We start from the raw sequence: 27,957 nt of genomic DNA on the forward strand, positions 1-27,957 counted from the left end.
ATACAAACATGAGCTAACTTTTACGCTATCGACAACGTTAAAAAACTCGCACTAAGCACACTGGACGCGGTGTCCTCTCTCATAGAGGTTCAGTCCAGAATCTAAGATTCTTTATATAGAGGAAACCACAAAACGACTGAGTCACGGAAATAATGAAGCAATCAACTCAACAATTTCGAATTAAACTCTATTTCAGTACGAGAACAATGGTAATGGTCCCCTCAATTATTTCATTGTTCGCAGCTAATTACTTGAGGCTTGTAGATGAGATAAATAAGTCTACAGCGAACTCGCACAATGGGTTTTAAAGCTACAAGAGTGCAGCGTGATTATTTATAAGTGGATTGTGGCTCATTTTAAATATACATATTATATAAATGGATACCATTTAAAGCAAGGATGAGGAACACGCGGCTCGCGGGCCGCATTTTTAAAATTGTATTTATTTTATCGAATTTCTCCCAACAATTCATTTTTCTGTTCTTTTCTTGTTTGTTTTTAATAAATAAATAAAGTTTCATAAATTATTAACAAGAGTTAATCTATCTGTAGATTATGAGTTAATCTAAAAAAATGTAAATTTAAATTGGCCCATTGATTAAAAAGATTGCTCACGCCTGATTTAAAGAGATATTTGATAATATAAAAATAAGCATTTTTGATATTTATTCGCAGGATTCGTTAAGTTCACCAAAATTCAGAGCACTCACAGGTAAGTTTACTTTTGAAAAAGTTTCCAAATTAAAATTTTAAACTCTGTCATGAAGAAATCGATTACAAAATTTAAACTACACCAATTAAACTTAACAATAGGATCGCCTTGCGAGTGTCCCTATCAACGTTGAATAAAAATAACCTTTTCAAGTCTCCTCCTTTATTAAAGTCGGTTAATAAACAAATTTATTGCTTTAAATCAGGAGTCTTATGTGATTGCATTGGCGCAGCTACACAACTGGGTGTTAATACACCCTATATGTCGTTTATAAATATCACACACTGTACGTGCGTGTCACAATAAGCACCAAATGAAAGCGTTCACTCGGAAGCTTTTAAAAGCTTTAATTGCGGTGGCGTTATTTTGCAACGTGTAAACAAAGCTTCATCTGTTTACCAATAATTTTGTACAGTTCTTTGTTGACAGCTATTATCTTAATCAGTGATGGATTTACGCTTAGGCCCGTGAAACCAAATGCCAAATGCCAAACGCCAAATTTTCAGACGAAAAAAAAAAGGAAAATACAGTCTCCTTTAAAAGTGAATTCAGACAATTTTTTATAAAATATATATATATGAATTTTATTTTAAACTAGCTGACCCAGCAGACTTCGTAGTGCCTCAATCGATAAATAAAAGACCGACGGGGACACACCGAAGGCAAAACAAAATTGTTATTTTTATTTAATTCCGAGTATTTTCATAGGTAGGAGGAGGTACCTACCCGTGCGGACTCACAAGATGTCCTATCACCAGTAATTACGCAAATTATAATTTTGCGGGTTTGATTTTTATTACACGATGCTATGCCTCCGCCGTGGAAGTTAACTACGTATTTCATTAGAAAAATTGGTACCCGCCTGCCAAATTCGAACACCCTTGCATCGCTCGACACGAATGCACCAGACGTCTTATCCTTTAGGCCACGAAATCTCCACTTACCTTACTTATTTTACTATTACACTTAGATGATGTGACAGGTGACTACACCACGGGGCATCGAGTGGAGCGAAAATATCTTAGAAGACCTTGAGTATGCGGACGACATAGAGTCGATGACGTTAACTTTGGTTCAGATGCAAGCAAAGCTTGAGGACCTCTGTATGTCTGCGGATAAAAGAGACTTGCGTATAAACACCAACAAAACCGTCGACATGCGAGTAATGTCAAAAGCATTACTCCTCTACAGCTCTAAAACTGTGTTTTGTAGTCAGTATAGAGGTTTATTTAGCTGGGGAGTTCCATATTAAATAAGGGTGGTTCGGACGAAGATATAGAGACACGAATCAGGAGAGCCAGGGGTGCGTCCGCGCAGTTGAAACCAGTCTGGAGTCTGGGAGTCAAGTGTCATGACTCGTCGGATCAAGCTGACCCTGTTCGACTCCATTGTGAAGTGTTCTCCTATTTGAATGTGAGATCTGGAGAGTGACCAAGATACTCACGAACCAACTGCAGGTGTTCGTAAATAAGTGCTTGAGGTCGATATACCGCATATTCTGGCCAGCCACTATATCAAATAAAGACCTCTGGACTAAATGTGACCAAACCCTCATCGCGCAAGACATTGCCTATCGGAAATGGCGTTGGCGATAGGACACACTCCACAGCGCAGCGGATTCAACACAGCATCAATCGCGTGTGAGTGACAACGGCTAGGTAAGAGAAGACCTTGTCGGCCTATACATACTTGGCGACAGTAGAGATCGAGATAAGGACTGTCTGCCTGACCTGGAGTGATATCAAGGAGCAAGTGCAAAACAGAGTCAAGTGGAGACAACTTGTGAGGGCCCTATGTACTCTGGGACAACAACAACAACAACAACAACAACTTTACACTCAGCTGAACTTCAGTTCCACTAGGCAAGCGATCGTTTAACACAAGTAGAGTATCATTTCGTTTCTCACAGGCCATTGCTTGTATCTTACTTGTGCGAATCGCCTGTATCTGTGTTCAGTTCGGGTTGCCAATATCACTGTCATCGATATTTATGAGTCCTAGCAAATCCACGGAAGTATTAAAGTTTGGATGAGTCAAAGATAAATTCAATATTTTCTCGAATAGAATTTCAATCTCACGTCTCGTAGAAAGAATACTGACACTCGTGATCATTAAATGACTCTGCACCCAAAGACATTTAATGATTTGACCCGGAGGTACTGAATCAATCAGGACCTACCAAATTTGGCAGGAAAGGAGGGACCAGTTTCGACTGGCCACATCTATGTTAATTGCCCCGCAGTAATTGGCAAAGATGGCCTACTTTTAATGGCTCAGGTTCAAATCAGACAAGGACTCTACAAACTATCTGTTGAAGTGATGCAGCACGGATTGTGAATTTTACGGAGAATATAGTAAAATCAATCAAAATAGTTTCATATAATTATGGAGTGAGTGACACTTAAATATTTATATTTAAGGTAATTATATATTTTTATATTATATTATATTTAAGGTAATTTCCATCAAAAGCAGATTATCATACGGTCCGTTTGGTGGTGTGCGATCACCGTCGCATAAGCGATATCCATAAGTATATTGGTGATTTTAGGAGACAAGTCAAGCTGCGGTCTACCACTCGGGACTTCTTTCAAACTTGACTTACAGAGGGACATGTGAAAACGGTAATTCTAGTTCCGGAAGATGTCTGGTAAAGTGAATATATTTAGGTTTTATGGATATGATAGCTTTTGGCAATTTCAAGCACCGGTCACCGTTCTCGTTGACCCATATATACAACCCGTTGAATGTCTCGCCGGATCTTTTCAATGGGTCGCGATTTTAATCCGGCTCAAAGGCAGTTGTCAGCAAATATTTTCAGACTGAGCCCCGCAAACTCGCCCACCAGTAATGGCGAAGCCAGCCTCGCAAGGCCGATAAGTAAGCAAAAAAATAACATGTGGGTACGACAGGAGACCTGTGGAAAAGATAGGAGAAATAGAAGTCTTCGTAGGTACGGTAGGCAGCGGTATGACTCTGCCCGTGGCATTGCTGAAATCCATGGGGGACGGTAACCACTCACCATCAGGTGGTCTGTGTGCTCGTCTGTCTACAAGGGCAATAAAAAAAATCATAGACCTAGAAATACCAAACTATACTTCGACATTAAATCACATAATATAGTATCGGTGGTATCGGATAATACAATGCCACATCCATATTTTAGGATCTTTGTCGTATATTCCACAAGGTTTCAGTCTCATGGGAGAGGCTCAAATTTATCACTCGTACCGCCGTGCCAAAGCATTGATTTATTGGCATCAAGCTAAATTTACTGTCTCCTGATATATTGAAGGATAATACAAAACAATTATAATTCTACTTGTACGGGCTAGCTCCTAAGAATTACAATTATTTACTGGTGGTAGGACCTCTTGTGGGTCCGCACGTTAATCAATTAAGTGAATTAAAACTGATTGATTCATTGAAATAACTGTACTTGAGACTTTAGAACTTATATCTCAAGGGGGGTGGTGCATTTACGTTATAGATGTCTATGGGCTCCAGTAACCACTTAACACCAGGTGGGCTGTCAGCTCGTCCACCCATCTAAGCAATAAAAAAAAAATATAAAAAAAAAGATTGAAAAGCTTTATCCGACCCTCTATGGCGGAGAAATAAATCCACATTATTTCCTTCACAAGAAACTATATACCACTATACCCTTTGATAGTTTCAGCTCGAGTCTGTTTTGCGGTCACAGCTTAGTAATAAATCGCAAGAGGTATTAACTAAGAGAGCGCAGGTCAGACCAGACTCCAGAGGAATTAGTGGGCTATGTGACTTTTGACATTTTGAAGCCGTCCGTCCACAAACTAGCGAAATTCGATTTTGCTGAATGAATATTGTATTAAGAATATAGGATTTCGAGTAAAAGAGCTTAGGCTATGTGTTGGTTTTAATGTGAATATCAGGAGGCGTCGGGACTTCGAACCCAGACCAGTTCTGCGATCTAGATACATGTATCTATTGCAACCGCCACAAATATTGGATGTTTGTCTAGGCTTAAATCGAGCATGAACTGAACCTCTTTCCTTGAACTGAGCTTTCTTCTATTCTTGAGCTGCTGGAGGTATTGAATATGCTGTACGAAAATTGAGTATACTTTGCCAGAGGTACAGCAGTCATGCAGTAAGGGTAATAGGATTATCAAATTATTTTCACTTGAAGCGGTAGTTATTACAAGAGGTCCTACCACAGCAGAAGGAGTTGTAATTTTTTAAGTCATAGTATTGCTGGATGTACCTGCTTTCTGACCACAAGACTACTTCACTCGTTCACGTTCACAATACTAATAACGCAAAGTCGACGTTATTGCTTTTGCAATAAACAAAGTTATATTCTATGGGAAATTTATAACAGAACTGCAGTTGGACAGTTTGAAAAGCCAACCGCAACTTGGAACTCGAATCCCGCTGGTGACGCTATAAACTTGAGAAAATTCATTTTAAGCTCGACTAGACTCAAGTGCTTTGGCAAGCTCGCGTGAAGGGTCCGCATAAAAGTTTCACCGGATCATATTTCTCTTACCAATCGTATCCGTAATTTAGTTCTTGAATTTTGACATTACTTTCATTGGCAATTGGCATTAAACAAACTCTGACATACTTGATATTGCCCATTATAGTCCACAACGAGACTAAGGTCGAGGTTATAGTAGTACACAAATCAAAAATTCATGCAGTTCACATGCGATAGAAGCGAAATCTTCAAAATTACTCTATCTCACTATCTCTTTTCTTTCTCTCTCTCTCTCTAGTGTCGCTTCTTCGTTTCATCATGTTTCAAATTATAATGGTATTAAATATATTTCAAAAGACGTGTCCGCTCAGTCGGGTTCTGGTTCATCTTAGAGCTACGGTTCCTTTGGAAGCGGATGTTAAGTTTATCACATATTCAATCCAATCGCTACATGACCTCCTCCTTGCATTTTTTTTATGCCTTAGATGGATGGATGAGCTCACAGCCCACCTGGTGTTAAGTGGTTACTGGAGCCCATAGACATCTACAACGTAAATGTGCCACCCACCTTGAGATGTAAGTTCTAAGGTCTCAAGTATAGTTAAAACGGCTGCTCCACCCATCAAACCGAAACGCATTACTGCTTCACGGCAGACATAGGCAGGGTGTTGGTACCTACTTACCTGCGCGGACTCACAAGAGGTCCTACCACCAGTAAACTTTTGCATCGTAATTGTTACGTGTGATATATTTATATTTAATTACTTTCTAATGATGTCTAATGTATCCCGCTAGTCTTCAATGAATAGTTTATCTACGAATGAAACCTATTTTTATATCCTTACACATTTATAAAGGTGATTTTCTTTTTGTAATTTAAATATCTTTATTTTAGTGACAAAAGAGATTTTTCTTAATCTCAAGGAGCATTGTATATTCGGACGCTTGTAATATTTTTCTCCTTATCTTTCTTAAAAGCCGAATATTTAAGAAAGCAATCTTTGAAAATAAAATTTGGAACAAAAAGCCCATAACGTCGCCATTTTCTTATCGCTGTCAAGAAGAGGAATAGGGTTGCCAACCTCTCGAGTTATCAGTGCATGGATATCACTTGTATTACCAATAACACTTAAATTTAAGTTGTTTTTTATCAAATAAAATAAAAATAGTTTTGCCTTTATATAATAGGTAATATTTGTTTGAATTCATTCATCTACAACGTCGTGTTTGCTTATATACCGAATATTTCAAATATATATAATGTTCATGTATGTAATAACATATATTATGAACATAATTTATTATGAACATACAATATCAATGGTAAATGAAAACAATGTTTTTAAAATTTTATGCATTTTCCATATTTCACAAAATTTAATACAATAACTGCTAAATCAAAAACATAATATTTATGTTGTATGCGTATGTATCATTTTAAAATTTTAATGCTATATTTGAGATGCGTTGTATATCATAATATGAAGCCAAGCTTAAACTATGCCAATTGCTTTTAAAAAATAGTAATACCTACATCGAGAGCAAAAGTTAAAGCCAGCAACACTGTGTTAAGGTCCAATATACATGCAAATTTTGTGGCAGAATACGACAAATTGCGTTTGCTTAAAAAGTCAAGAACACCGCGCGTAATATTCAACTGCATTGTTTTGGTACTATGTCAAAATTTATTTTTTAAGGTATTTTATGACCTTCCTGGAAGCTAAGACCTTTAAGTCATGTCTTATTTTAATTTATATTTATATTTTCATGAAAAATGATATTATGGAGTGAAATGAAATGAAGATGATTAATTTGAGACATTAATCAACTGGGATGAAATTAAATGAAATGAGATGAAATATAATCTCAGTAAAATGGTGGTCATTTACTAAGATTGTTTCAGTGAACTTTTTGGAGGATCCCGAGAAGTTACGTCCAGCGGCTTTGTTTCATTTTCCCACATTTGTGCACTTTTACAGATATTAAACATTTAATAAACCACCGTTATTTAACATTTAAACGTGAAGAAACACTAAATAGACAAAATAAAACAAATCACACAACTTCACTCCTCGCGTTCCCGCCAAAAAGTCTGTCAAACTTTAAACGGACATTCGACATAGCATTACGCAATTATGTTCTAAATTTAATACAAATAAGTATGTATTAAATAAAATGTGAAACGCTTAAAGTATGGTGTTTTTAACTTTTTACTGATGTCTACGGACTTCAACCACTTAATACATTTTATTTTATTTTTGTTTTTTTACATCGTTGTTTAAATTTTGATTGTTAATAGTATAATAGCCGTCGTGGCCTAAAGGATAAGACGTCCGGTGCATTCGTATCGAGCGATGCACTGGTGTTCGAATCTCGCTGGCGGGTACCAATTTTTCTAATGAAATACGTACTCAACAAATGTTCACGATTGACTTCCACGGTGAAGGAATAACATCGTGCAATAAAAATCAAACCCGCAAAATTATAATTTGCGTAATTACTGGTGGTAGGACCTCTTGTGAGTCCGCGCGGGTAGGTACCACCGCCCCGCCTATTTCTGCCGTGAAGCAGTAATGCGTTTCGGTTTGAAGGGTGGGGCAGCCGTTGTGACTATACTGAGACCTTAGAACTATATCTCAAGGTGTGTGGCGCATTCACTTTGTAGATGTCTATGGGCTCCAGTAACCACTTAACACCAGGTGGGCTGTGAGCTCATCCACACATCTAAGCAATAAAAAAAAAAAAAAAATAATAAGTATCAAATTAAAAAAATATTATAATAATTCTAAACTAAACTTCTAACAGTTATCTGATGTCATCAATTATTGATGGGTTGCTCTGATGCTGGTGTGGACGTCATTCCGCAGACGCCGGCGGGTGATCAGCGTCGCAGCACCGATTGAGTCGCTACTATTGGTCATTGCTGAGCCGGTTACCTTTTCCAAGACTCGTAATAATTTTTTTTAATGTTTGTATTTTATGTTTGTAATAAATATTTTTTATTATTTTACTATATTTATTTAAAATCTTATTACATAATTATACAACATTATATTTTTATTTATTTATTTATTTATTAAAAATACATTTTTTTTAAAACAGTAGATAAAAATAGATTTCCGCTGATGGCGGTGTCTACGACACAAGCCACCGCTGTTAAATGCTTATTATAATTAGTATTATTATTATTATTATTAAAAATACCAAATGAGGCGAAAACTCACCAGTCCACGCCAGAAAAAAAATACATCACTCCCCTGTGCAGTCGCTGAATAAATAAAGGGAAAATTTAATTTTAGACCATAGACACCCTCCACGAAAAACGAGGTTACTAATGAATTGTAATGACTTTAAATTAGTTCCCGCCAAAATTGGCTCAATTGTGTTCTGCTCCCAATAACAAATCGGCAACAAAGTAACCACTTACAAAGCCTTTTGGCGGAAACCTGATGAGATAAAGTGTTTGAATTGATTTGTTAGGTCAATTCAGTGTTTATTTGGATTTAAACTTGTAAAAATGGTAGCTCATTATTGGTTCAGCATCCGTGAAAATGTGGAAATATTAAACAAAATCACTCGACGTGGCTTCCCGGATTCCTCCAAATAGTCCACTATTCATGTAATTACATCCCAATGGATTGCAACTTCAAAAAAACTGACTTCATTTCATTTCATGTAGTCTAGAGTATGTAATATATTTATATAATAAATGAATATTTTTCTCGACTGGATACTGTCAATAATGGGACCGAAAGAAGCCAATTGCCACACTGAAAGAGAAGTAGAACATTAAAAGAACTCACGCTAGATAGGTGGACTTATGTCTTATAAACATTATAATAGAAAAAATTAACAACAATAAAAAAAATTACTGGTGGTAGGACCGCGCGGGTAGGTACCACCACCCTGCCTATGTCTGCCGTGAAGCAGTAATGCGTTTCGGTTTGAAGGGTGGGGCAGCCGTTGTAACTATACTGAGTTAGAACTTATATCTCAAGGTGGGTGGCGCATTTACGTTGTAAATGTCTATGGGCTCCAGTAACCTCTTAGCACCAGGTGGGCTGTGAGCTCGTTCACCCATCTAAGCAAGAAAAAAAAATGACTTCGAAGAAATTAATAAGAAGTCAATTAAAAATTCATTTTTAAGTATAACTCAAAAACAAAACAGATCTTGATCAAATTAATGGGAGCACACGATAACCAACAGTCAATCAAAATCGTCAAAATAGTCTTACTTAAAATTGTTCTGAGGCACACACATAAAAAATACAGTCGAATTTAGAATATTTTCCTTTTATCAAAGTAGAATTATCGATCGGTAAAAACAAAAATATCATATTCATTTTTCATTACTTTATTAAACATAATTATTTATTTACACAAATAACGGATATGTTATTAAATGTAATCAGAGTATTTTAGTTTTATCAAAAGATTATTATTACAAACTAGAATTACATTACTGAACTAGACTAAAACTAGAAATAAAAAGTAAGTATGTACCCCTTGAAACAAAAAAAAATAAACAGCGCATTGGGTAGGATTTTTATGGCATAATTTTGAAATGAGATTTCTTATTAGAATGCGCCGTCTTTTTCTTTTGTTTTTAAAATACGACAATTATGTTAACTAGAAAAAAATGGATGTTGTCTTTTACAGAATAGCTATAGATTATCTAGAACTGTGACATTTTAATGTATTCTATTCGTGAGGTGATGATTTTTGTTAAAATAAAAAATTGCCATAACTGTATATAATAACCTCCAAAAAAAATCTTCAAATAAAATTTACTTTTTCACATTTTTATGCTGAAATTAATTTTAAAACACGAATATACATGCATTATTATTTTTTTCATTAATTTCCAGCAACTTAAGGATGCTTTTGAATAAGTTTACTTTTTTTTGTTTGTCTCTATTTCCCTTTTTTAATTATTGATTACAAAGATTCACCCGTAACTTAATCTGCCATTATAACATCTGTTTGTTACTGAGAAAATATTACATAGTAAATTGAGTTCAAATTTAATCATCATTATCCTGCCCTTCTCCCAGTCACCTGGGGTCGGCGCAACATGTTTTCTCCTTCCATACTCTTCTATCATATACCATTTCTTCGCTCACTCCCCTCCTACCCATATCGTCTTTCACACAATCCATCCATTTCTTCTTAGGTCTACCTCTTCCTCTAAATCCTTCCACATTCATAGTTAACACTCTCTTAACAACCTCATTTTCATTCCGTCTCATCACATGTCCATACCATCCCAAACGTGCACTCCTCAGCTTCTCTGTCACAGGTGCCACTTTCAGACTTCCTCTAACATATTCATTCCGTATTCTATCCATTCTCGTTACTCCACACATCCATCGCAACATTCGCATCTCTGCTGCATGCAATCGCCTTTCATCCGCCACTTTCGTTGTCCAACAAGCTGATCCATACAAGACGGCAGGCCTTATTAAGGTCTTATATATCTTCCCTTTTAGGGGAAGAGGGATGTGCGAGTCACATGTGAGTTCAAATTTAATACATTTACAAATAGAACGGAATTGTTCTCGAACATATTTTTGAAATCATTATTAGCTTGTGATCAAATTAATTTCTTAATAGTTTCTCAAAGTATTTTTATTCACATATTAAAGATATTGGTTTCATAAATTCAAACTTGGTCATGCTCAATATATTTTCTTCAATTACCTCAATATAGTACTGTCAGCTGTGAGCGCGTTCATACGAATTATGGAGGTTAGAGGTAAGAAAAACCAACTGTGTATAAATATAGAAAAAGTCCGTTGAAATGTATTAAATTAAGATGGCGCCACATTAGCATTAGGGTAAATTTTAAAGGAAGTGCCAATTTAAATTGTTGAAATTTTCAATAATTAACTGGTTTAGTCGAATGATCATATCTTTTTTACTCGGCATACTTTAGTTCATCTACAATTGCTTCATTCATTCATTCATACCATAACCCTTTGTCTACATCAGCGAGATTGTGATAGGTTTTTGAACTATTCTTTATAGCATACAGCTTTTTCAACTTTTTTCCCATATCAAATGATTCTCCTTACGTCTACCCTCCATAATACGAAAAACGAAGTCAAAGCCCGCAAATGTTATCAACTACCCGCGTTTAACGAAAAAAAAAAACAAACAAAACAATTTGCCTAATAAAATTGCGTTAAATTAATTTTGAGATTTCAATTTGAAAAATACATAATAATATTCGGTTTATTATTGATTGCGGGATATATATTTTTTTTGTCGTGCGTTCTCAAACAAAGATGAAGTCAGGGTTGGTGCAGCAGTCGCTTGTCTTGTCCAGATCGTGGTCGGACCTGATCCACTTCCCGTGACAGTGTGGAGCTACGAGCGCGTAGAAGCGCGTCGTGTGTCCAGAGACGCCATGGCCATTACATCTCCATTTCAAGTCACGTCTTAAAGCGGCCGACTCGCAAAGCACGCATACAGTATTGCCTGAATTACAAAAAAAAATTACTGGTTTTCTTTCTGTAGAGTTGATTTACATTTTTTTTTATTGCTTAGATAAGTGGACGAGCTCACAACCCACCTGGCGTTAAGTGGTTACTGGAGCCCATAAACATTCACAACGTAAATGCGCCACCCACCTTGAGATGTAAGTTCTAAGGTCTCGAGTATAGTTACAATGGCTGCCCCACCCTTCAAACCGAAACGCATTACTGCTTCACGGCAAAAATGGGTACGGTGGTGGTACCCACCCGCGCGAACTCACAAGAGGTCCTACCACCAGTAAAAAACATCGATTCGATTTCTCATTTCATTTCACTATAAATGAAAAACTCAGGTTTTACTGATGGTAGGACCTCATGTGAGCCCGCACGGGTAGGTACCACCACCCCGCCTATTTCTGCCGTGAAGCAGTAACGCGTTTCGAGCTGAAGGGTGGGGCAGCCGTTGTAACTATACTCGGGACATTAGAACTTATATCTCAAGGTGGGTGGGGAATTCACGTCGTAAATATCTATGGGCTCCAGTAACCTCTTAACACCTCTGAGCTCGTCCACCCTTCTAAGCAATAAAAAATAATAATCATATAAACATTTTGAATAGCAAAAACGTTTCAATCTTCCTCCAATACCGATCAACTTTGCGGTTTGCAGTTGTTACATGAACAATTTACGACTTTCCATACCGTTCACATCGTACACTCAAAAGGGGTTAAATCAATGAAAATGCATCGAAAAAACATACCTTCCCTCAACGCTTTGTAGTCCGAATCCGCGTGGCAGGCTTTCGAGACTTTAGTCACTTCGTATTGAGCGCAGTACCTGAAATGATTTCCGCCTTTGTACGTAGAGGAATTGAAACACAATTGCCGCACTCAATCTCGGCGGAGCGGTGTTCAAACTCAATGGCTTTAAGTCAATTAAATTTGTGTATAGTTTGTTTATGGTTACATAAAATATTCGAAAATAGTATTTCACACGTTGTGTTAAAATAAAACGATATTTATATTTAAAAAAGCGTGCGTGTACTTATGTACGCGCGTATGAAGTTATATTTTATTTTTATTAAATTTATTTCTTTTTTTTTATTTAAATTTTAATCAGTTTGAAAAAAAAAACGATTCAACAACATCCTCAAACACGCATATTGGACATCCCTTTTCTTGACATCGTATAAATTCGGTAATTCTCGTTACGGTTCGGAAAGTTCACCTGCGGCTATATTCAGACTCGCCAAGTTACGTCGGTCGTATTGTAATGAGCGATTTAGTGGGCAACTTCATTCTGTTAATTTTGTGTCACGGTGCGCGCGCGTCGTAAAATTTCACTCTCATCAATTTTTCATAACGCGCCTAAAGAAGCATAACTTCAAAAAAATTTTTTTAAGTGATACTTCTAATGCGACTTCCAGCAAGGTTGCGTTAAACGTTTAAGGTAATAGAAAGAGACAGAGCCAGAGTGAATGCGTGGCACTCGAACGCATGCGCGGAGTAGACCTGTTACAGTAGTTTAATAAAGTATTATAAAAGTACATGTATTTATTACAGGCCAGCGCGAGTTAGCAACGAGTAGTGTCCAATATTTTAATAAAGTATTTTAAAAAATATTTTTCTATCTACAATCTAAAATATGTATACACAACATTTTCTATTACAAGAGCATTCTGATTTAAGGACGAAAAATGAAGAAAACCACAATACTACACATCGAAAAAGAAGTTTCACTTCATTCACGTGCACCAAGTTGTACGCGCACCGTTTTTTTTATTGCTCTTGTAGGCAGACGAGCATACGACCCACCTGGTGGTGAGCGGTTACCGTCGCCCATGGACTTCAGCAATGCCAGCGACAGAGCTAAACCACGGCCGCAAATGGAATGGAAATTCTCATCTAGATAAAAATTAATTTTAACGAGCTTCTTGGCAGATTCAATTGATGCCTCAATCTGAATGGCGATCAAAAATAGACTTACTCTCTGTGCGAATTAGATTCAGGGTCGTCTGGATTGCGAAGCCTCAAGTTCTTGCGGATGTCCACGGTCTCGTTCGAATGTCGACTGACCGAAAGTCCTCCCGGTAAGAGCATCGCTGTTTCATCTGTCAAAAAGCTCTTAATAGTAAACAAAGATATAATTGAACTAAATATACCCAAATTACGTTTCAAAGCTTCTGTCGGAAAAACAACACATATTCGAATTGTTTTTGGACAACAGATGTATGCAACGCTTTATTTATCTATACTAATATATATATATATCTACAGTGGTTTTTACGGATGTTCCGTTACAACTACTGAACCATGCATCCGATTGCCTTGAAACTTGGTATCCGTGTAGAGAATAAATGTACTTAATGGATAGGCTAATATTTATATGAGTGTTGGACTCCCTACACCAGTTGTGGGGGCGTTAATGATGAGAAAATGGGAATCTTTGTGAGGCTGAGAAATAATTATGTTAATTTTAAATTCCCAGCGCAGCGGACGCGTACAGCTAGTTGTTAATAAATTGAAATTTTAGGTTTTTACGTTAAAAAATCGAGTCCCCTCATTCGTCCGGATTCATAAAGGGTTTCCGGAAATGGTTGTTGCCATGTGGCAACGCTCGACTCTAGAATCCTTAGCGTTTCCGCAGCACTGCGACATATCCTCAAAGGAGGTGTAATTATACTAGTCTTATAGCGGTAAATAGCGGTTTAAGTATAATCTGGGCATTGATATTGTCCATGACTAAATGAAAACGCTAAGGATCAGATAGGCCGTATAGTCTTTAAGAACAAAACTGACTAAAACCATAACATCTAAAATTATGTTCTTTTTTTTATTGCTTACATAGGTGGACGAGCTCACAGACACTTACAACGTAAATGCGCCACCCACCTTGAGATATAAGCTTTATGGTCTTAGTATAGTTACAACGGCTGCCTCGCCCTTCAAATCGAAACGCATTACTGCTTCACGGCATAAATAGGCAGGGTTGTGGTACCTACCCGTGCGGACTCACAAAAGGTCCTACCACCAGTAAAATAAGGAATGTAGGAACATAATCAACGCTCATATCCATTTCATATCCATAATCGATTTAGGAAGTCTCTTCTAATATTTTTACAACTTATTTTTTAAGTTTTCATTAAACTTAGAGCAGCAAACCATTTAATTTTATTAGCTAAAAGTATAACTGAATTTTCCACCGTTGGCTACAATTGTGGAGAAACTGTATCTTCTTAAATTCATTCATTAAACAAATTATTACAGTACAAGAATATTACAAAACTCGTAATAGAGAAAATAATATTATGATTAGAGAGCTTTAAAGCGACTGGATACATAACTGAAGTATTAATTTTAATTTACCAAATTTCAAAATTCTTACGATTGTGATAAAACCGATTGTTTTCCTAAAGCTATCAGCTGTTTAGTTGACTTACACCATTTTTATTACGCTTTTATTAGCTTCAGACGTATGTATGTTAGTATGTAACGGAATCTTTGAACATGCTTTTAGTCCCCTTCAAAACGTCGGATTAACTCGAAATTTGGTATACTTATTAAGGACCGATGACAATATAATATAAAAAAAAAAAAATGAAAAAAAGAAGTGAAAATATTGAAATTCAACTAAAAAATGAAAAATAAACAATAGTTTAAAAATACTAACAAAACACGCTTTTTTTTACAGTAAAATTACTTTTTCTTACACTTATTTTAATTCAAATTTACTAAAATTTATTTTCTATTTTTAATTGGATTTTCTACAAAAACGTATTTTGTTAGTTTTTTTAAACTATTATTTACTATTTATTCAATCTAATTAATATTAAGTCATTTGTCATCTGGTAAGTAGCAAACTTAAAAATGAATAATAAATAATAGTTTAAAAAAACTAACAAAATACGCTTTTATAGAAAATCCTATTAAAAGATAGAAAATAAATTTTAATAAATTTGAATTAAAAGTAGTGTAAGAAAAAATGATTTTACTGTAAAAAAAGCGTGGAGTGCATGGTATTAGTAGTTATAAATATTTTATGAACAGATATGAGTAGAAAGGTTATTTTGATAATATCCTGAAAAGTACCCCACGCTTTTTTACAATAAAATATTTTTTTCTTACACTATTTTTAATTCAAATTTATTAAAATTTATTTTCTAATGTTTATTTGGATTTTCTATAAAAACGTATTTTGTTTGTTTTTTTTATAACCTATTTTTCCTTTTTTTAGTTGGATTTCTTTTTTTTTTATTTTTTTCCCCTGTAAAATTACCTCGTAATGGTACGTCACTATCCGACGAGCACCCCTGATGTTCTTGGCAGGCCCTCCGCTGGACCAGCGAGGGGCAGTGCCGACCTCCATGCGCTGGGGCTTGCACGATCCTACGCGTTCGCACCATGCTCCCAGAGCCGCACGTGGTATCGCATTCCGACCACGAGCCCCAGCTTGAAACAACGCAATCGATCACTGTGAACAAGGAAACGATAGCTTAAAACCTTGACTGCATTGTAGGTCACCGGTACCCTACGCGGCGCAATGAAGTAATTATGGTTTTCACCGGCGGTAGGACCTCTTGTGAGTCCGCACGGGTAGCTACCATCGCCTTACCTATTTCTGCCGTGAAGCAGTAATGCGTTTCGGTCTGAAGGGTAGGGCAGCCATTGTAACTATACTGTGATCCTAGAACTTATAACTCAAGGTGGGTGGCGCTGTAAGCTCGTCCACCCATTTAAGCAATAAAAAAAATTATCGATTTCTTACTTCGATCTTCTTACTAAGGCGCTAGTATCTAATAGACTATGGGAAAGACGAATACAAAGATACTGAGAATGAATCGTATTTCTAAAAGATCTAATTGACTAAAACATACATTAACAAACAAAAGAATGCAAAGTTAGACAATCCAGAATCCTGAGTAACAGAAATCGAAATTATTACTTCAGTGCGCCGCGTAGGGCACCGGTGACCTACATGGCAGTCAGCGTGTTAAATAACTATGCTCAAACATATCTAGAACGAACTCCTCTACGCAAATTTTTTTCTGTGCCGTAACTCATTCCTCTTCGAACGAGGCTTAACGAGAATCCTCAACGATAGCTGGTACTAGTACTGTTTTATAATTGTCAGTTTAGCTGTCCACACATGTACCTTCCAAAAATTACTAATTCACTTCACAACTAAGCGCTAGTCTAATTTTGAATGTTGGGTACCCGACTGGAATTAGACTCTAGGACTCTGATGAAAAGAGTAAGTAAAATTAATTGTTTAATGTTCATTCACACGATAGACAATGTTACAAAGTTAATAATTACTAGCACTAGAAAGGGGTTGCAAAATGACCACGCACGGCAGTTCCGGTATCGGCTCTGGACGCGCATTTGCCGCTTGAGAGTTTGGCGCGCACTACTCTGGGTGCAATAGATGCGCGGGCGCGGGTATCGTGGGTTGGGTCGTCGCGGCACGGACCTGAGTCACATCCCCTTTGGCCACTGTTGCTCCACGAGACAGAATGCTGCGTTACACTGATTTGTGAACAGAAAGCGTTCTTTATTTTCTCCACCTTATCCCACTAGATGGGGTCGGTACAGCAATTTTTTCTCTTCCATTCTCTTCTATCAGCCGTCTTCTCAACACTCACTCCTCTCTCTCTCATATCGTCATTCGCACGCTCCATTAATTTCTTCTTCGGTCGACCTCTTTCCCCTTTACCTTGCACTGCCATTTCCATATATCTCCTAGTCACATGCATCTTCTCTCTACGCATCACGTGTCCATACCATGCTAAGCGTCCGCTCTTCAATTTGTTAATTACTGGGGCTATTTTCACATGATATACTCAGAAAGATGATAAAGAAAAAGCGTTATACAACCGAACAAAACGATGTCTGTGCTAAAATAATACGAGTCCCAGTCGTAAAGAACCAAAATATGTAAACACACTCATCTGCGTGCTTCGATAATCGCATATTTCGCCTTTAAAACGATCACGAGCTATCATCAACATTTAGCAAACGACAAAGCAATTCTGGAACCTCCGCCTTCCCCTACTAAGCTATTGAATTACGTGTTAATAAATCCAAAAGCTCGTACGCAAAGCTCATGAGGCACCAACGAACATTTTAATAGCGATACCGATCCATCGAATGGGCAATAACTCGAGCGTAATAGACTCTTATGTCATGTTCGAACAATCTTTATGGTCCCCTCACTGTTTACGAGGACTCGTGTTCACGTGTTGTACCTAAATATTCTCACATACGGTGCGATAACGTCACTTATATAATTTGCAAATTATATAATTCTTCAGGAGTACCTTTGGAAAATTCAACATCGTAGTCTATATAATAATATTAATACGTGAAGCAAAAACTTTGTATCCCTTTTTACGAAAATTGCGCGGTCCGAGGAGTATGACATTTTTCACACTTATAGAGAATATAGAGAAGGAGTGCAGAATACTATTTTTTTTTTTTTGCATAAAAAATACTTTAAATCAATAAAAATATTAGACAGCATAATACAACAAACTCTTTCTATATTGTCAAACTTTTGTGATTGTTTAAAGTCTGTGTTCAAATTGAGAATACATAATTAATATTGTTTGTCTTTAATATTATTTGTCTATAGTGTAGTCATGGTGAAATCTGTGATTATACTCGTAGGAGTATTACAGTCTTTGACAATAGAACCATAACAATATTCAAACTTATAATTGCAAATTAATTATAGTCGAATTTCGACTACTGAGAGACCACTAGTATAAATAAAAATGCAAGTTAAGGTATTCCCAGATGCATCGTCTTTATTTATAAAGGCGACTTATCTATGTATTAATTAATACGTGAAGCAAAAACTTTGTACCCCTTTTTACGAAAATTGCGCGGACGGAGGAGTATGAAAATTTCCACACTTATAGAGAATACAGAAAAGAAGTGCACAATGCTAATATTTTTTTAAAATAATGCATAAAAGATACATTAAGTCAATAAAGAAAACATTACACACACTAACTACCACGTATTTGACGCACGCACGCATGCATACTATTTATTGTCAAACTTTTGTTCTTGACGTCTGTGGTCAAATTGAGAATAGATTAAATGTTATTGGTCTTTTTTAATATTTTTTTATAGTGTAGCCTTGGCGAAATATGTAATCATAGATGTATAAAATACAATCATAATAGTTTACAAACTTACAATTCCAATTAATTATAGTCGAATTTCGACTACTGCGGGACCTCTAGTTACTATAAACGCGGCAGAACAGATTTAGCTTTAGTAGTGGAAATACATATAATTTGTACTATTTCTTTTAAATTTTGATTCAAATAAACTCAGCGTCAGTCGCAGTTTCCTTTTTTTTTAAAAGAGCTCCAATATCCACCCCGTAACGGTTCCAGTATTATCGTGTCTGTACGGAAATTCATCCAAAGCTTAAATGGTAGACGTAAATTTTAAAATAAACTCAATATAGTATAGTAAATTTTATACATACATATAATAATGTCTATTTATACGAGGATTACAGTGCTTCGCGCTCACAACGTTCCGACAGCTTTCAGCGGAGCTTAATATGTTTTCGCGCGGAGAGCTTAGCCTCAGCACTGTTCTGTTAAATCCTTACTTAGTTTGACGTTGCGGAATGTGTTCTCATATTGAAAAATTGTCTTCGTTGCATCTTTAAAAAGCTTTCATATGATTTAATGATTTTTCATCTATATATTAATACGTGAAGCAAAAACTTTGTATCCATTTTTAAGAAAATTGCGCGGACGGAGGAGTATGAAATCTTCCACACTTATAGAGAATATAGAGAAGAAGTGCATAATGCTAATTTTTTTTTTTAAATAATGCATGAAAGATACATTAAATCAATAAAGAAAACGTTACACACACTACATACCATGATTTGACGCACACACGCATGCATACTATTTATTGTCAAACTTGTTCTTGACGTCTGTTGTCAAATTGAGAATATATTAAATATTGTTTGTCTTTGTTTATATTTTATATAGTATTTTTATATATTTATATTTATTTTATATTTATATGTAGTCTTGGTAAAATTTGTGATTATAGAAGTATAAAATACAATCATAATAGTGTACAAACTTACAATTCCAATTAATTATAGTCGAATTTCGACTACTGCGGGTCCTCTAGTATTGAAAAATGAACAATGTCACATTTTGATGATGTGTAACCATTTGTCATAAGGCCTTCGGAGAAACTCAATACGATTTGTTTCGTGGACGTGTAAATCTATACACGCCAATGTTGATTTTGAGACAAAATCGATGCCGGAGCTTAAAAAAAAACTATTAAATATTAATGTATCACCAATGAAGAAATATTATTAAAAAAATTAAACCCGCATTTTTGAGTAATCTGGCCTATTTTTACCACGAAGCCCGGTAATTCGGATTGATCTAAAAAACAGAGCTGTACTTGTTCAATACCATCGAAACTTCCGCTTCGTGTCTCAAAGTAGCTCAGGGCTGATCACTAAACATCAAGACAGCATGAAATAAAATGCCCATTTAGGCCATAAAAATATTTTATTAGTAAGCGGCCTTAGTATTCCTCAATTCACAAAATACTATAGAAAAGACCATAATTTCACCTCAGCAAAGGATTTACCTGATAGGTAGGTAACTGCCTATTTATGCAGTGAAGCAGTAATGCGTTTCGGTTTGAAGGGTGTGGCAACCGTTATACTGTAAATTAGAGACACGTCTCAAAGTGTGCGGTGACATTAATGGTCCATTAACACCAGGTGAGTCCTGAGTTCGCCAACCCGTATAAGCAACTAAAATTAATAAAGCTATTTTTTTATGATACTCTATAGTTCAAAATTAATAACGTTTATTTACCAGTGCCCTCCATTGTTAAGCGCAACACAATATTATCAAAGACCTTAGTCTATACAGGATGTTGATAGAGTCAGATCAAACACTCGCAGCTAACGAGGCAGTCTAGATTGTTTACCTCTGCGACTCCATTTGATATCTCGTGTGTCAATGTAGGAATATCGAACAAAGCGACAGTCGGTGTTGTCGCCTCAATTGAACTCACCGTGCCTAATGAACTTGTGTAACAACCCCAGACTGTATTTGCATTCGGCTTAAAGGATAAGACGCCTATTTGCATGGCGCGGTGCTACTACGCCAACTCAAGTCATGTCGGCTTGTACCAATTTTTCTAAATTCAAATTCAAAATCATTTATTTCAACTTAGATATCAATATAACACACTTGTTGAATGTAAAAATATAAATAACAATGTTAACTCTACCACCGCACCGGTTCCAAAAAAAGCCACAGTCCTGAGAAGAACCGGCGAAACAAACTCAGCGGGCTTTTTTTTTGTTTTTTCTCAAATATTTTCTTTTTTTTTAAATAAATAAAAATATTTACAATACAGGAAAAAACAAGTAAAAAAATACAATTAAAAATAATAATAATAATAATAATGAAAAATGAATCTAATTAAACTAGTCTAAATCCTCACAAACGAATTGCCCTAAAATATACAGGTTTGCGTAATCCTGCCTATTGCATCGCAAAGCTGCGTGCCGATTCGATAGGGGCATAGCTTTTGCACAATCCGACTGAGATTCCAACCTCATGAAGTCGTCAAATGAAATCGTCGTGGCCTAAAGGATAAGACGTCCAGTGCATTCGTGTTGAGCGATGCACCGGTGTTCGAATCCCGCAGGCGGGCACCAATTTTTCTAATGAAATACGTACTCAACAAATGTTCACGATTGACTTCCACGGTGAAGGAATAAGTAACATCGTGTAATAAAAATCAAACCCGCAAAATTATAATTTGCGTAATTACTGGTGGTAGGACCTCTTGTGAGTCCGCACGGGTAGGTACCACCACCCTGCCTATTTCTACCGTGAAGCAGTAATGCGTTTCGGTTTGAAGGGTGGGCTAGCCGTTGTAACTATACTGAGAACTTAAAACTTATATCTCAGGGTGGGTGGCGCATTTACGTTGTAGATGTCTATGGGCTCCAGTAACTACTTAACACCAGGTGGGCTGTGAGCTCGTCCAACCATCTAAGCAATAAAAAAATAAAAAATCATCGCTCATGGTGAGCGGCCTCATATACTGAGTCCCGTTTAACGCTAACCAAGTGGACCGTGAACTCATCTCTCCAACTAAGACAGTCAACCTTTTACTGAAACGTTAATAACCGTTTCCAATTTCTTGCACCCCTAAATATTTCAGAGAGAAATAAATCTAAGAAAGGTTGTCAGAAAGAATAAACAGGCGCGTCAGGGATTGACCATTCGTCATCTTCTTTAAATCGCTATTCTTCATAGCTATGCGTTTTCCTGTTAACGAATTAGGGTTGTAGACCTCACTGTTTTTTTTTTTATTATTAATTCGGTATAACTCGTATATGAGTTCGGAATTGGTATTGAAAGTTATCACGTTACAAACCAGTTTGTAAGACTGTTTTGTGACAGGAATAGGTGTAGGCAGCGGCTTGGCATTGCTGAAGTGCATGGGCGACGGTAACCACTAACTATCAGGTGGGCCGCATGATCGTCTACCTACAAGGAGAAAAAAAAAAAAAGACCTTACTGGCTAATCAATGACAATTGACTGTTTTTGAGTACGCTGATATGAAACTCTGAGAACGATGTTGCCAATTCGCCGACGATTCCCATACTCGCTTTGGACAACACGCACGGGAAGTATAACGGTGATGCTATTCTAGACCCAACAGACAAAGGAGTAGATTACCGTCTATTCAATAAACCTAATAATCTTATACTTTTAAACGAGCAATTCTTGTATATATATAATCTGAATCTCGGAAACGGCTCGAACAATTTTTATAAAATTTAGTATACAGAGGATTTCGTGGGCGATAAATCGATCTAGCTACGATTTATTTCAGAAAATGTTATTTTATTCGTGTTTTCAATAATCAACTTTATCGATAATCAACTTTAAGACTCCTCCCGACATCTATTGGCGAATAATAACACTATTTTTCATAATTGAGAGTAACTAACTGCTTTAAAGACACAACAACACTAAAGCTATTTCAGCAGATGGCGTTGTTAAGCCACCCGAAGCCAATGAGTGTTTGGTTTAAGGTTAGACCAAGAAAATGAATTGTTTATTCATATTATTTGTGTCTTTTTAACTCACGTGTTCACTTAAATATGCCTAAACGATCTTGGAATATTTCATCATTTTATCAATATGTAATTCATATTTAAATAAAATTTCTAATAAACACGATTTATCAAAAAAAATAAAAAATTACCTAGGAAAGCTCGGTCATCGTCTAGTAATATTTAATAGTTTTAATGCACCATCATATATGGCATGCAATTTTCAACTTTACGTCATGGGCGGTGATCGTTCCAAATCATTTGATCAGTTCTTTGATCTAACAATTAAGAATTTTCACCCTGATCTGGAGTCAGGATCTTTGTTAAAGATGTAAGGTATTTATGATCTGACTATATTCATTCTTATGTCTTATGTGGTCTCGGTACAGATAACACTTGCACTCGTCAATATAATAAGAACCATGATTAAATAACTATCGAACGATAATTATGTGGCGATCCCGGAGCTGACAGTTGAGATTTTCAAATGAACTACACTGCTGCTAGTATTTTGCGAGTCTTTCATTGCTCTCAGAGTAAAAATATTTGTTTTTCTCATATTTTGCTTATTTTAATTCTGTTTAAGCTATGTCTGTGCTGATCACTCCTTCTTTTTCCTTCTTACCTTCATGTGTGTTGCGATTGAATAATCTGTTTGTGAACAATGTACGGAGTTACATTATTTAAAACCACCTACCGAATCTATCACGGACACAGAAGGTAAATAGCTTACTGGTGGTAGGACTTCTTGTGAGTCCGCACGGGTAGGTACCGCCACGCCGCCTATTTGCTACCGTGAAGCAGTAATGCGTTTCGGCTTGAAGGGTGGGGGCAGCCGTTGTAAGTATACTGAGACGTTAGAACTCATATCTCAAGATACAAGGTAAGCTGGCGGCATTTACGTTGTAGATGTCTATGGACTCCAGTAACCACTTAACACCAGATGGACACTGAGCTCGTTCACCCATCTAAGCAATAAAAAATATATAGTATAATAATATTTAATAAAATAACATATAAAACAACAACAATACAATTAAAACAACAATAAACAAAAACAACACAACCAACATAAAAAAACACTAAATATGTATTGCCAAAATTACGCTTTGAATAACACAAATATACTGCACCCACTTTCACTGTTCTGCCAACCCTGTATTTAAAAATGACACTTTTCCTATACCAAGGTAAAGCCTTCTTTTGTCTGCACACCAATTAAAGCGTACTCTGTTGGGTTTCAGTATTTAACCACGTACTTAATTAAGGACCCCTGCTCGACAAACAGAGGACGATCGCAGGATATTAATGGGAAATTGCATTAAAACAACATTTACAGGACGCGCTGATAAATGTTGTACTTCGTACCGTTTGCGACAGAGATGACACTCGGTAGGCCTATGTGTGACAGAGATAACGCTCTACAAAGCCGAAATGAGCCGATTGTCTCTTTCCAAAGGTCGATGTGCAATATTTATCGCCAGGTACTGTACAATTAGCAATGCAAATAAACATTATCCCCTGGGCTTCGGTTTTGGGACTTCATTTTCATACGAGCCTACCTTCCATTTTAAATAATTCAAAATCTTATTTATAATTTTAATTGCATTAGCTGCATCACGAACTCGCAGCCCAGCTGGTGCTAAGTGCTTAGAATAATAGCCTCCCATTTTAAAATAAGAGGTCGGAAAAATATTCGGAATATCGATTTAATCCCTACAAAACACATCCTGCACACTATACCTCAATTTGTACTGGTGGTAGGACCTCTTGTGAGTCCGCGCGGGTAGGTACCACCACCCCAGCTATTTCTGCCGTGAAGCAGTAATGCGTTTCGGTTTGAAGGGTGGGGCAGCCGTTGTAACTATACTTGAGACCTTAGAACTTATATCTCAAGGTGGGTGGCGCATTTACGTTGTAGATGTCTATGGGCTCCAGTAACCACTTAACACCAGGTGGGCTGTGAGCTCGTCTACCCATCTAAGCAATAAAAAAAATGTATCAACAGCATTGCTTAATAAAACTGTTTTGAAGTTATCTTAAAATACATTTATCAACCTATAACGCGGCTTTTAGGTAGATTGAAAACAATCAGTTTCCAGAAATCCTCCGGGAGCCACACCTGCTAACTTGAACAGAGCTAAATGGATTTCTGGGTAACATTGATGTATCTAAGTATATTTGAACAGTAGGTATTTGAGGTACAACTAAAACGAGCGAAGCGGAGATAATTAATCATTAAATAATAATTACAATCGTTCATTCACAATAACCAAGGATTATTTAAGTATATGTATGTCTATTGGAGAGAACTTATTGTTAAAAATTGCCAAGGAAAGAGCGCATTCACATTGTTGAACGTAATTTCATTTTGTGTGACGTCATTTGTAGCCAAATTAACTGCTGCAAGCTAGTAATAAAATGCCGATTAAATACATACATCTTAAAATAAATGAAATAATAATAAAAGTGTGTTCAAAAGCATGCTTGCAAACGTTGTAGTCGGCAATCGACGCAAATAAAGGATTTTTTTTAATATACTGCGTTGGTAGCTTCTAGTTGCGCCGGTCACCGTCCTCGTCGAACCCATCGCTTGCGACGAAGGGCTCGACGAGCGAATTAACCTATAGACACAGCCCACTGAGTTTCTCACCGGATCTTCTCAGTGGGTCACGTTTCCGATCCGGTGGTAGATTCTGCGAAGCACTGCTCTTGCTAGGGCCAGTGTTAGCAACACTCCGGCTTGAGCCCCGTGAGGTCACCCACATGTTAGGACGAAGCTGAAATAGCCTCTCAAGGCTAACAGCATAGGTAGGAAAACGACTATTCACAGGCCGTAATAGATGCACATACGTACTTAATTAAACGATTTTGGTACGTATGAAAGAAACGCGTGCTAATCTGTAACGGAATTTTGAACGACATTTTCACTGACTTGGAAATGTTCAATTAACTAAAAAATTTGCACAAACATCAAGGACCGATGACCGTACAAAAGTTTTATGACTTCGCTCTAATATCCTGAGGAGTGATCAGCAGGATAATAAGATTAAATGCAATTGTTAGTTCGGCTAGCGATAGTTTTTAAACTGCATATAATTTAAAAACTTTTACCTCTGAGAAGTTGAATTCGTTTTTGAAAATTAAGGCGAGAAGTTACTAACTTTTAATGTACGAAAATAGATATTAAAATTTATCGTTTAAAGTTTAGATGAAAATATTATACGCATATGGTATTTAACCATTATATTTTTCCGGTGTATCTAACTGATTCAACCGTGCTAATTCTGCCCGGGTCGTTGGTCTATAACATGGGTGGCCAACTTGATTAGAACCAAGATCTACTGTTTACTGACGAAAGACTCTACATTCTACTAATGACATTTCTTGAAATTTAAGTAGTTCAGTTATTTAAGTAGTCATTTAAGTACTTAAGCGATGGAAAGAAGCATATTGAATATAAGAAAAATACAAAGGATAAGAAGCGAATACATTAGAGAAAAAACAAAGCTGATAGATGCTCTCAGGTACGCTCTGACACAAAAGTGGCGCTGGGCAGGACATCTTGCGAGATATACGGATAAAAGATGGACATTAGAAATTACAACATGGGAAGGACCAGCGGGCAAAAGAAGAAGAGGACGACCAAGAAGCAGATGGATCGACGAAATAATAGCAGCAACTGGAAAAGAATGGAGAAACAAAGCCAAGGATAGGGAAGAGTGGAGAAAGCTGGAGGAGGCCTATACCCGAATGGGGTTCCAAGCATAAGTTTATATTTAATTTTGTAATTTTTATTTGATAAGGTGTTTTTTTTCTTTTTTCTTTTTTTCTATTTGTGTTTTGGAAATAAAATGGGCTTATTATTATTATTATTATAAGTAGTTCAGTATACAAATAAGTAGGATATTTTCTTTTATTAAAAATATTAACATTTAGCTGAAATTATATAATAAAGGAGAACTATTGTGTGGAAGAGAGGATAAATAATGTGACGTAATGGTCATTAACAAATCATACAAGATGAAGATGCAGCAATTGGTGATTACGTTGCGCGGTCTGTTTTATGTATTTATATATTATTATTATTATTTTTTTATCGCTTAGATGTGTGGACGAGCTCACAGCCCACCCGGTGCCAAGTGATTACTGGAGCCCATAGACATCTACAACGTAAAATGCGCCACACACTTGTAGATCTTGTAGGTTGTATGATGCTAAGTTTACTAATGCTGACATCTTTTGCTTGTCACTTTTAGGCCTTGCAGCATATAGAAAAACTATTTTAAAATATTTATAAGGTGATTTAGCCCGATAAGTATTATAGTTTTATAGTGTAAGTTAATGTATAAAGTAATATGTGCGTATTGTGTTGCTTTTTTTTAGCTAAATTTTCTAAATCTGCTAAATTTCTCTTCTTGTTCACTTTCTACTTATATGTGATTTTGATTGTGGAAACATATTTGGTTATTGTTTTATAGCTATATTTTTTTTAAATATTATATGTGTGTATTGTACTGTTTGTTTCCCAAATAAATAAACACCTTGAGATATAGTTCTAAGGCCTCAGCATAGTCACAACGGCTGCCCCACTCTTCAAACCGAAACGCATTAGTGCTTCACGGCAGAAATATGCGGGGCGGTGGTACCTACCCGTGCGGTCTTACAATAGGTCCTACCACCAGTTTTTGTTTTACCACGATCGACTGAACTAATAGCCACGATCGACCGGTCGATCGCGATCTACCGGCTGGCCACCCCTGGTCTATAATATTAAATAAAATAATTACAACTCAAAGTTTTCAATACAATTACTTTTAATTCACCGATATCCAACCGTGTGTTTTAAACGTATGGTGTTATTCTCACGACATTTCACATTAAGAACTTTTGAATAAGACTACGTAACGGTTAGGACTCATTGATGCGTCCCTTTACACGAAACATTAAATAAATGACACCCATTGCGACAAATGAGCGCGAAAACACCCGCCATCTTGGACGAAGGGATGAGGCTATGAGAGCGAAATGAACTCTCTGATTATAGCCGTAAATAAAGAGGTTCGGATTTAGAGAATGCACATGGTATTTTGTGTTGTATTTTGAAATATATTTTCGTTAGTTCAGACCGTATAGTAGGTAACATTATACAATGTTTA

The 27,957-nt window shown here is 36.4% G+C and overlaps 1 protein-coding gene and 1 long non-coding RNA gene across 2 annotated transcripts in view; one reads left to right on the forward strand and one right to left on the reverse strand.

Annotated features, from left to right (window-relative positions):
* The first annotated feature begins 222 nt into the window (after positions 1-222).
* LOC149501232 (uncharacterized) lies at positions 223-8,178 on the forward strand. The gene is made up of 2 exons (XR_016324352.1): positions 223-712; positions 8,041-8,178. It is a non-coding gene; the product is annotated as an uncharacterized LOC149501232 (long non-coding RNA).
* A 1,333-nt stretch (positions 8,179-9,511) lies between these two features.
* Positions 9,512-27,957, reverse strand: part of LOC114252896 (somatomedin-B and thrombospondin type-1 domain-containing protein) — a 63,144-nt gene continuing 44,698 nt past the window's right edge. Inside the window, exons 3-6 of the mRNA XM_089733876.1 lie at positions 15,925-16,119; positions 13,636-13,759; positions 12,410-12,486; positions 9,512-11,653 (exon numbers count right to left, since the gene is read on the reverse strand). Of these exons, the coding sequence (XP_089590002.1) occupies positions 11,451-11,653; positions 12,410-12,486; positions 13,636-13,759; positions 15,925-16,119 (599 nt within the window). The 3' untranslated portion in view covers positions 9,512-11,450. The remainder of the gene's footprint in view (positions 11,654-12,409; positions 12,487-13,635; positions 13,760-15,924; positions 16,120-27,957) is intronic.

This window comes from Bombyx mandarina, chromosome 16, assembly GCF_030267445.1.
Source record: "Bombyx mandarina strain Sakado chromosome 16, ASM3026744v2".
In the NCBI taxonomy this organism is placed as follows: Eukaryota; Metazoa; Arthropoda; class Insecta; order Lepidoptera; family Bombycidae; genus Bombyx; species Bombyx mandarina.